Below are 11,525 nucleotides of genomic sequence, written 5' to 3'. Positions count from 1 at the left end.
TCTATACATACATATTTAGAAGCATGCTTAATGCTTTTCCTTTACCTTCCAACTACAACTTTACAAGCTATCTTTAAGCTAAATTAGTGGCTTTTCATGCTATTATGTGCTTTTTTCCTGAAACTGTTTATGTAAAAGCTTTTTACTACTGTTGGTAGACAAGCATCAAGGGCTAAAACAAATTTGTTCTAGAAAACTCGATCGAATCCAATTCAAACTATAAAACTATTTAGGGAAAGAGTATAATATATAATAGAACTGATTTAATGATACAGTTAAGAACGATAGAGTAAAATAATTATACGATTTTATATGCAAAAATGATTATCAGACACTTTAATTAAGTCTAAGAAATGAAGCTACAACGTAAAGCAAGTTGTCTTTTCCTTGTGCCGTGGTAGAGAGGCCATGACCCCTCAGTTTCTCAAATTCTGCATATAGAAGTCTACTCTTGTCTCTTGCATACACCGCTAACGTAGCAAATAGCAGCAGCAAATCAAAATTGAATTCTTTGATCTTACAAACTATTTGTACCTATGATTATGAACAGTAAACTTATTTCATTCAAAATTGATATTGAAAAATTATCAAGAGGGGAAATTTTATCAATTGATCTAACTTTGATATGACTTTGCAAATTTAGCATAGTAATAATGAATATCTGACTTGAATTTGATTCCTGATACAAAAGAAAAAGAAGTTTCACATGATCAGGGTCAGGGAAGTGGATAACTCACATTTTTCTTTTTCAGAAACTTTCAGGTTGTTCTCACTTCTCACTTTTGCATACCAAATAATGCACGTTGGTCTACTTGTTTGAACTTTTCCTTCTAAACTATCCTGTACTCTTTGAAAAAAACGTGAAGATAGAATCAAGTTGCAGGACAGGATAGACGTTGGATTAACTTCACGTTATGATTTGAATCAGTCTCCAGTCTTGGTCCGACCGACAAATCGCGGTCAAGTCTAAATATCCAATTTCCATGGCTACAAGAGTAGTTTTCAGAACTTGATGGTTCGAATTAAGAAAACCTTGGGCCTTCTGATTGTAACACATAAACTACTGAAATAAATGAAATTCGGTATCAATGAACTTGTCAAGCCACACAAATCTTGCAATATAAAGAAATAAATAACTGGACTTCGAAAAAAGTTACCTGAAAAACATTTTATGAACATTATTTTATTATTACATGTTTATTTATTAATTCATTATTCATTATTAATAGCCACAATTATCAATCACGCTAATTAACAACAATCATTTACTGCCACCACCTCTCGCAGCAATTATTATATAGTATTTTTTTTTAAAAAAAATAGGTTATTTTCCACAATAAAACTAATCAATATTTAAAGAATATTCTCCAATTTTACAGAAGTCCGCAAATCGTTGTCGAAGCTTTGGTCGTGCCAGGCTGTGTGCGCTTATCCGATCCAAACCTAACATTAATTATGATCTGTTGTTGCCGTGGGAATATCTTTTCATAATCTCAAGTTGGACAAATTCGAATAGAAACAAATAGAATTTTCGACATTACTGAACCTCCTTCTCAATGTATTCATATATTGACCAAACGGCTGGATATATCTTACCTTATATATAAAAATTGAAGAAGATAAAAAAAAGGAAGAGGTAGAACTTAGAAGGGTAATCTTTCTCCCTACTTTAAACTTTTCTCTTTTTTGCCAGAATTCTCTGCTAGTGCTTGACACTCTGTTTCTTTCTTATTCTTCCTTTGTTTTCCTTATCCTCTGACTCTATCTAATCTTTAGATTAATTGGGTCATGGCATGTCTTGCCCATCTTTTCTTCATATTTCATCTTCACCTTTCTTCTTTTTGATTGCTTGTCTTTTTGACTTTGTTAAAGGATCAAACTGTTATACTCAGGAGATTTCAAACTTCATAGTTTAGTGGCAAAAATACATTAGATTTGCGAGAATTTTGCCTTTTTCTTATTGTTGAATTCTTTTTACAATGGAACAACAGGCATAAAGGATGTATATTTATTTATATTAAAGAATAACTTATCACCAATTATTTTAAAATCATTTCTTTTGTCTTTCCTAATTTTGTTAATGAAAAAAATTTTTTATTAAAGAAGAGTTTAACAATGTAAAAAATGCTTAATCTCTTTAAATTGGCTCCACGATGGATTATATTTACCTATACTCAATCGGAATAAAAATTTAAAAACCTTCATCTCAGTTTAGTTTATGTGTGCACTCATAGACCGGATTAAGTGAAAATGAAAACGTATTTTTACTTTAAAAAAATTGTTCTCTGCTACCAAGCCCAAGTAAGTGTGAAAAGCCCAGATTTTCAAATTTCAAACTCTCCATGGGCCCAAAAAATAAAAAAGGAAAAAACTTTTTACTCTTTAGCTAAATCAATCCCCGTGTCTGCCAGCTTGCCATTCACCTGCCAGCCAAACTCCCCCTGCCCCAGCACTGGCTTTTATAAACCAACGGTCCTCATTTCATCTCTTCAAAATCCCTCCATCTTCCCCAACGCAATCATCGCGTTTCCCTTCCCCCCACTAGTCCCCAAAATTAGCCCCTCCATTCTCTCTCAAAAACAACTCCGCCTCTCTACCTCTCCAAGAATCAAAAACCAGATCTAACCTCTCTCTTCCTCTGTGGATCTTTCTTTTCTTCTTTCTTTCAACAATGGCGGTAGCACCTACGTCTCGAGAAGAGAACGTCTACATGGCCAAGCTCGCTGAGCAGGCCGAGCGTTACGAGGAGATGGTAGAGTTTATGGAAAAGGTCTCCGCCTCAGTTGAGAACGAAGAGCTCTCTGTCGAGGAGCGAAACCTCCTCTCCGTCGCCTACAAGAACGTGATCGGAGCTCGACGTGCCTCGTGGCGTATTATCTCCTCTATCGAGCAGAAAGAGGAGAGCCGCGGTAACGAAGACCATGTCTCCGTGATCCGTGACTACAGGGCCAAGATCGAGTCGGAGCTCTCCTCGATCTGCGATGGGATCTTGAAGTTGCTCGACACGAGGTTGATTCCTTCTGCCTCTTCAGGAGATTCCAAGGTGTTCTATTTGAAGATGAAGGGTGATTATCATAGGTATCTTGCCGAGTTCAAAACTGGAGCTGAGAGGAAGGAGGCTGCTGAAAGTACCCTTACTGCTTACAAATCTGCTCAGGTTTGGCTTAGCATCTTAATATGATTTTGATTTGCGATTCCGTGATTTAGATTTCTTGTTTTGCTCAATTTCTATGTGGATTAGTCTGATAATTTGCTTTTAGCTCGCCTTTACCAAAGGATTTTTGCTTATTAAAGTTGTTTTACGCATCGCATTTATATGCATTTCGTTTTTCTATTTTTGTTGGCTCTGGTGAATGTGTAATGTATTCTATGGTTTTGGAACTTAGATTGAAATTCTGGATAGGTTGTACCGAGTAAAGTTTTATGGTTTTGGACTTCAATTCAGGCTATCGTGAGAACTTTTATGTTTCAATGGTCCTGGTGATACTCCTGATTAGGTTACTTGTATTCTTTAAAATGTTATTCTTGCGTGAATAGTATTGCTATTATGTCTTGTATTGGTACTCGGCTAAAGCTACGGTTGCATCGACTCATTTGGATTTGTTTGAATATCTCATCATATACTTCCCATTTATTCTGGATTTGTTTTTTGCAGGATATAGCAAATGCAGAACTGGCTCCAACTCACCCAATCCGTCTAGGGCTAGCTCTGAACTTTTCTGTGTTTTATTATGAGATTCTGAATTCTCCTGATCGCGCATGCAATCTTGCTAAACAGGTTAGAATTTGGATTCTTGTCTTCATTATGCATCATATGCTTTTAGCTAATTGTTGTTAACTGAAACCAACTGGTATATCGTCCATGGAGCTTATGACTTTCATGCTGTTTTCATTTCCACATTCAAGATAATTAGCCAATATATAATTATTTAGCTTGTTGGATGTCTTAATTAGCTTTAGGTTGTGATTCCATTTTCCAATTCCAAATTAAATGTTTCTATTTTCTCGACTATTCAGCATAATGCATCTTTGCCATTTTAGATGAATATTATTTGATTTGCTTATTTCCCTTCTTTGAAACTATTAAGGCTTTTGATGAGGCAATTGCTGAGTTGGATACCCTGGGTGAGGAGTCATACAAGGACAGCACTTTGATCATGCAACTTCTCCGTGACAATCTCACTTTGTGGACCTCAGACATGCAGGTAATTCTCTGTTCCATTCTATGTTTCTCTTCTTAATTTTTTTTATATAAAATTATATCTTAATGTTTCTTATTTCTTTTTCTTATTTATTTATTTATTTATTTATTTTGTTAATTCAGGATGATGGAGCTGATGAGATTAAAGAAGCAGCTAAACCCACTGAAGAACAGCAGTGAGGCAGTCTGCTACACTGCAAATTAGGATCGAACTTGTCCGCTCTATGTTTTTAATGGGAGAAGGTGTTTGTTGCTAATTTGCTTGCTATTCTGAGATTTAGGTATTCTTGTCTTGGCTATGAATTGTGAACGTACCAAGCTTTCTTTTTTCTTTCTTTTTATTTTTATTTTTTTGCCCTTTTTTAGTTTGTTATATCAATCTGCGTTTTTGAATGTGCCTTATTTTCATGATGCTATTGAAGCTTTATACATGCTTTGGCATTACATTTCTGTTTTCGTGTTACATCTGGTAAAGATTGATCAAGTGCCTGGATTCTCCGTGAGAATAGCAGTCAATACACTTGAGGAACTATTCTTTTCCCTTTTATCATTTGTGTTCCATGCCTGGTTAATTAGATTTGTATTTTGGGTGTTGTCAATGGATGTTTTGACAAAGTTCTTAAATTAATTGTTTAGTAGCTCTTCTGTTCCTTAAGCTGAACATTGGATATCGTTGTTAATTCCTTCCGGTGGGTGATATTGTGCACTTGATCTTCATATTTACACCGAATCTGTTCCATTTTAGTTTTGATGGTGGTGGTTTGAGTGCTAATCTATTCAAATTTTGCGGGGCATAGAATTTTAGTCATCTACGGCTTAAACTAGCTTTTGCTGTTTGGTTGTTTATCTTGTGCGTTTCGACGTGTCTTTGTCTCCTTTACGTAAAGTAACACGGGTTATAGCATGTTGAATGGCGTTTCAGTGGTGGATAGCATAGCTGCTGGTCCATGTTAGAATGACATTTGATCTCGTGATCATCATCTATGTTGACTGATGAAGTTGCAAGTCTGTTGATTTCGGTCGTCCAGTTTGGGTAAACTTTGACTGGGCTCGGCCCAATCGCCACTTTGTTAGTTTGCGTTTGATTCGGAGATATTTAATTTTAGTCAAATCAAATTTAATGTAAGGTCCGTATAATAACTTTGTTTTTAAAAGTGGGTCTAAGTTTCAAGATTTAGATTAATTGTTTTGGTTTCGAAAATTGTGTTAAATTCAAAAACCTGAATACATGTTAGAGGATGGCTTCTTCGAAAAATACCTTTTCAATTTCTTAATATTTGAGATCCTTAGAAAAATTTACCACGAATGAGTAATGACTATAATTTAGTATTGTTTAATCTACTTTTTATGAATAATTTTTTAAAAATAAAAGGGAAGGTTTCATAGTGTTTCAAATTGATTGTAGTATCTTTAAAAAACTAAACAAAAAAAAAAAGATCGAATTCATACTTTACTCCTATGGTGCAAGGCGAACCAAAATTTTAACGATTTACCATTTAAAAATTGGTTGATTTTAATTCTTAAAATTGATTATTTTGATTACAATATTTCATTTTATTCTAATGCAATAAATTGAATTGTTACAAAAAATGATACAATTAAAATTAAATATATCTGTAATATAAATATTACACCAAAAATTATCTTTTTTTAACACCAAAAAATGAATTTGATTACATTGTATGTGCTTTGATTGTTTAAGTAAAATAACTTGCTGAAAAATATTTTTTAAATCAGTTTTTATCTTATAAGAACATAAAAAATAAGAAAAATAATAATTAAGTCCTTAATTTTTAATTAACACTCATGATATCAGTTTTCAAAAACCAATTTCGAGGTCTCTAAATAAGAAAAATAATAATTGGGTCAAATGAACGTGGAATTTTGAAAATATCCTTACTTAAAAATCATTCTTGATTTTCTGGTTATTTATATCACTCCTCTCTTTTTGTTCTCCGTAAATCTTCTCTAGTTCCGCAGCTTATGTTCCTCCTTTTGGAACTGTTTAGTTTCTTTGAATATAAATAATTATTGCCATTGTTGCCGCCACAAGAACCACTACTGCCAATACTACTAAGGTTAGTATTACTGCACATTTTAAAAAAAAAAAAAAGATAAAACATAAATAATTGGATATTTATTTTCTCATTTGTTTGTGTATTTTCCTCTAACGAGCATTAAAGAAAAAAAAAAAGCAAAAATGTTTAAGTAAAATGAAGCAAAACAAAATAAAAAGGAGAGAACGATGAAAAAAAAATTGCAAATTTCAAAATCCAAAAATCTAAAATAAGTAAATCTAATAGGTAAACAAATCTCAAATCCTTCGACCAAACACTTTTTTTTATATATTACCATGTTCTCCTTTCTCCAGTAACTCCGGTGGCAACGACAGTGGTTATGTGCGACAATCGAATCTCTGATCAACTCGATTTTATTGCATTTCCAGTAATTCCGACGACGACAACGGTGGCTGTTGAAACCTCCTTTGTTTCCTTCAATTTTCTCTCAATATCTGAAATTAAGTTTTAGATTTGATGCCACTTGAAGAAAGACAATATTTAGATTCCAGTGTTTTTAATAGGTTTCTGAGTTTGAGCTTTAGTGTAAAATTTAAAGGGAATATTTTAGAGACGGTGGTGGTTTGTTGGTGTTGATTTGCCATTGATGGCTGTGGAGCTTAGCTATTGGATTTGACAGTTGGAATGGGGAGGGAAAAGTTGGTCGACAAGTAAATGACCCTTTTGGTGGATGTCTAAAGGTCTAGATCTAATGTTAAAGTTTATTTTGTAAATGAGGGCATTTTCAGAATTCCACAGTTGTTTGGCAGGAAAAAGTGTTAATTTTAAATGGAAGAATCTTTCTGTTGACGGGAATAATCGGAAGGATCTTGAAGTTAGTTTTTGAAATAATATCCTAAGCGTTAATTAGTACAAAACTTAGAGACTCTATTATTTTTCCTAAAAAATATTAATAATAATAAAGATTTTATAATTTAAAAATTTTATTATTAAATATTAATGAAAAAAAAATATAAATTATGAAAACTGCTGGTGGCAGATAAAGGTGATAACCAATAGTGGTGATCGGTGGTGAATAGTGACCGGTGATAATGGCCAAGATTATTAATAAATTTAAAAAATATAAATTTTATAAATTTATCAATATCCTAAAAATATTTATTTTTGAAAATGAAAAATTATTCTTAAAAAAATAATTTAATTTTCCTTTGACTAGACAAATATTTTCTATTAACTTATTTTTCTGATCCGAAAAACTGTAAGAAATATTTTCTTAAAAATTATCTTAAAAGAAACAAATGGGGCAAATATTGCATTTCATGCTCCTTAAACTAAGCATCATTCGTTCAATTCAACTCAAGGTTATACTCGTTCAATTTAAGTCAAGTAGGCAATTGAAGTTCATCGCCCCATTACATGGAGCGATCTTTTTCGCAAAAGGAGAAATCTCTCCATACTCTCAATATCACTTCAATGACATCCCAAAAAACGATGTGCATGTGACATGGTGTTTTCTACAAGGAAAATGAAACCAAGACCATCTCTTTATAAAAATGTCGTCTTGTGCCCTTTAAACATGCACTGCGTAGGCTTTTGACCCCTTTATAGGGTCATTGCGGAGTTAGCAATTAACCGAAATCATTTCAACCAAAAAGCAAGTTTTTCATTTTCATTAATTTAAAATTACATCGCTTAGCGCTTCAAACCCCCGCCCCAACCAAAAAAAAAAAAAGTTAATTTACCAAGTATTCTGATTAAAGAATGCAAATGACACTATTGACAGGTATTACCCTAAACTCTAAAGCTTGCTTTGAGCTATATTATGCCCCATCCTACAATGAAATATAATGGAATTTCACTTTCAAAAAACATAGCCTTCCCCGTGTACTAGTCAGGCAAGCTATTTCTTCGGCATTACCACAGACTCCTGCCGATTAGCTTCCAAAAAAAGCATTTCTCAGATGAAAAAATCTCGATCTACAAAAGGGATTAGGCTAAATATTAAATAACATTTCACAATATCTATGACGATTATAGCATTATGATCTTTATTGCACAAGTAAAAGGATCCTGAAAGAAGTAAATTTGTTAACTGCTGTTAACTTCTAACATCTCAGATAAGTCCATAACAATGGGGAGTCGAAAAATAAATGAATAACCATCAGCTATATTCATCCAAAATAAGAAAACCCAGACTTAACAAGACAATAAATGTGGGCACAAGTCACAACCAAGAACACAAATATTCCATTGTAAGAAAAGTTAGGCAAGATCTAGCATGAAACAAAATATCAGCTTTTGGATGTTCCCACTTTAACTACATAAAGTAAGATCTCATTCCACCAAATGGAATTTTGTTGGTGCTAGTGCTGTCAATTCCATACAAATAAGGCACTTGAACAAGTTCCTTTTTCTTTTTCGTTCTGACCAAGCAAACGTTAAGCTCCATGTCCATCGCCTCTATCTATCATTTAAGAAGAGCAGGGGGGGATTTGCCCTAGAGTCCATAGAGAAGATTGATGTTTCCCGTAACCCAGCAAAGATGGTAAATTGAATACTAAGCTTTTTAGCTTTTCTTCATGATAGATAAACATGCAAACATCCTGACCATTACAATCTATTCATTTAGATGTATAACGTTCATTTTTCTTCATGCATACTGGCCCAGTAGTTCATACTCAACGTCAAAGATTCTTGAATGCATAACTACTTAGCAGAATGGCAACTCGTACAAATAAAAGAGCAGATGAAGTTTAAGAAAATGCATATTGATAATCCAACAGACCAATGATTTTGAGAATTTCCCCAAGTATCTGCACGCAGTCATTTATTCTACTTCGTTATGGAAATTCCAATAGTCAATCATTAAACAGATGTAGCTAAATGATTAAACTGATTAAACAGCGCAGGGCTTTCTGTAAAATATGAAAAACTAAACTGCTTATATTAAACTAACTGCTATTGTACAATTACTTTATGCTGGGAAGAAACAAGACCATCAAATCTTTGACAATTAGTATGAATTATGTCAACAGAATACAGATGCAAAAGAGACCTATTAAAGGTAATCACGGCAAAAGACTTTCCTCGCATCATTAATCCATTTGGACTTCAACAGTTTTAGAAGGTAAATAATACTTTCTGATAGGAAATGCTGCCAATACGGAATTACCCAAAAGAACACATGATTGTGCAGAATCAGGACATGTTAAAATTAACTGATAACAAGTTATAGTCCAACTACAGTTCAGTAACTAGTGATAATTTGCCCCAGAATATCCAATAACAGCACACAGAAAATAAAAGGAAAAAACAAAATATGGGGTGTCCCTGTTTCACATGTTTTGATATCAATTTACAAAAACAAACAAACAAACATCTAAATAACCAGTGTCGAAAATTTGATCAATCCAACTACTGGTAATCCAATTAGCCCCAACTATGTACAAAAGATATGCATTAATGCCCTAATGTTCCGGATTATAAACGACAGCGTTGTGTAAAAATCGAAAAACACTTACCTGACCAAACAAGAAGCAGCCTCATAGATCTCTCCATCTAGGGCTGGGCACTGGCAATGTCGGCGATAGCGGAAATGGAGAAGGCGAGAGCAACAGACCTGGGGATAGCAAAGGGCGAGGTGATCGCGGCGAGTTGAAACACCCAAACGGCAGCGGTGAAGGTGGTAAGTGAAACTGCGGCTGCGAACCACCCAAACCTGATGTCGGTGAGGGAAGTACCCCCTGCTCCGGAGGTGCAAATGGTTGTTGATTTTGCTGGGGCGGAGGCTGTTGTGGAGGTAGATTATTCCAGCGAGGAGAAACCAGTGGGGCAAGAGGCGAGAATCCTGAAAAATGCTTATTTGATTCGGCGGCTAAGATTGAGTTCTGAAGGTCACGCATATAAGCAGAAACCGGCGATTCCGCCGCCGCATGAACCGCCGGAAACGGCGGTAACGGTGAGAGAGGAGCTAATGGGCGTTGGATAAAACTGTTGGTTGCAGTTGCGGTCGGCACGGGAGGATTCATGCTGGCATTAATTGCAGGCGGCGGTGGATGATGAGTAGGGATGGCGCTATTTATCAAAGGAGGCGGGCGATTATTAACATGCGCGAGCGGCGGAGGACGAATACGCTGCAAGCGAGAGCTTGGAGGCTTTGGTGGGTGAATAGGCGGAGGAGTACTGAACCTTTCATGAGCAGGAGATCCGGTGAGTTTCTGAACCACGTCTCTGAAATCATTCTTATTGATATTGTACACCGGCGGCTGATGCTGCTGCTGCTGCTGCTGGGTAGGCTGTGATTGTGATTGCTGTTGCTGATTATTAATATTACTGTGATTGAAGTTTTGATTTTGATGATCAAAAGGGGATTTTTTGGTGATGATGGGTTTAGAGATCTTGTGAGAAAGCTTATTGAGGTTTTTGAGGTAATGATCTCTGGAAGTATTAGTGTTGGTGCTACTGCTGCTACTGGTGGTGATTGTAGACTCTCCGCCAGAGGATTGACAGCTTTTATCCATTATACAAACCCAAAAAACAAAATCCCAACCAAACCAAACCAAACAGAATAACAGGTGTTTCTCTCTCTAGATCTAATGTAATGATCCACTAAATATCTATCTATATGTGGGCAAAACAGCAGAGCTGTCTCCGGTTTTGTGTGGTGGGGATGTGATTTCTTCTTCTTCCTTTATGGCAGACTCAATGGTTAGGCAGGCGAGTAGGGTCCAAAATGAGAGTTTCAGATTAAAGCTATGGTCTTTGATAGAGAGAGAAAGTGTGGTGGAAATTGAAAAAGAAAGAATATGTCTGTCTCTGTAAAACTGTAGTGTTTTGTTTGGTTTTTTCGCTCTTTTTACTATTTATTTATTTTCTTAGCTTAAAAGAAGAGAAAGAACATGACCCGTAAAAGAAGGCTACCTCACTTTCTCTATCTCTCGTGCTTATCTTCTTCTTGTTCTTGTTCTTCTTCTTGCTCCTCTTCCTCTCCTTCTTTCATATCTCAAACTCAAATATATTCTGTCACTGTATGAGAGTACAAGTACTAGTAATACGTGTTTCGGCGTCTGCAATTTTCATTTGTTTATTTCTGGTCAAATTACCCAATTAATGATTCCAGCAAGTACTGTTTTGGCTTCTCCCCTTTTATCGTGTCCTGCGCTTTCCTTCCATAAAAATATTCTCACTTTCGCTTTTTCCTAAATTATAATTCCATTTTTTTCCTTTTAAGGGTAAATAATCTTTGCAATTTCTAGTTATATTCAAGGTTAAAATGCACTTCTATCAATAACTATGCCGTTAATCAA

The 11,525-nt window shown here is 35.0% G+C and overlaps 2 protein-coding genes across 4 annotated transcripts; one reads left to right on the top strand and one right to left on the bottom strand.

The window, feature by feature from the left end:
- The first annotated feature begins 2,483 nt into the window (after window positions 1-2,483).
- LOC105630641 (14-3-3-like protein) lies at window positions 2,484-4,594 on the top strand. The gene is made up of 4 exons (XM_012212515.4): window positions 2,484-3,157; window positions 3,656-3,778; window positions 4,089-4,205; window positions 4,325-4,594. Exons 1-4 carry the CDS (start codon window positions 2,672-2,674, stop codon window positions 4,379-4,381), a joined length of 783 nt encoding a protein of 260 aa, XP_012067905.1. The 5' UTR covers window positions 2,484-2,671; the 3' UTR covers window positions 4,382-4,594.
- Window positions 4,595-7,860: 3,266 nt separating this feature from the next.
- LOC105630642 (VQ motif-containing protein) lies at window positions 7,861-11,222 on the bottom strand. 3 transcript variants are annotated; one of them, XM_012212520.4, is made up of 2 exons: window positions 9,741-11,222; window positions 7,861-8,196 (listed from the first exon to the last, which is right to left on the bottom strand). In XM_012212520.4, exon 1 carries the CDS (start codon window positions 10,737-10,739, stop codon window positions 9,762-9,764), a length of 978 nt encoding a protein of 325 aa, XP_012067910.1. In that variant the 5' UTR covers window positions 10,740-11,222; the 3' UTR covers window positions 7,861-8,196; window positions 9,741-9,761. The 3 variants fall into 3 exon arrangements, with proteins under 3 accessions (XP_012067910.1, XP_012067908.1, XP_012067909.1); XM_012212518.4 differs by lacking the exon at window positions 7,861-8,196 and adding an exon at window positions 8,367-9,032; XM_012212519.4 differs by lacking the exon at window positions 7,861-8,196 and adding an exon at window positions 8,367-8,716.
- Window positions 11,223-11,525: the final 303 nt, after the last annotated feature.

The sequence above is a fragment of the Jatropha curcas genome, chromosome 9 (assembly GCF_041381405.1).
Source record: "Jatropha curcas cultivar XTBG-Jc1 chromosome 9, XTBG_Jcur_1.0, whole genome shotgun sequence".
NCBI lineage: Eukaryota > Viridiplantae > Streptophyta > Magnoliopsida > Malpighiales > Euphorbiaceae > Jatropha > Jatropha curcas.
The sequence above is the reverse complement of the archived record's forward strand: the minus strand, read 5'-3'. Positions and strand labels throughout refer to the sequence as shown.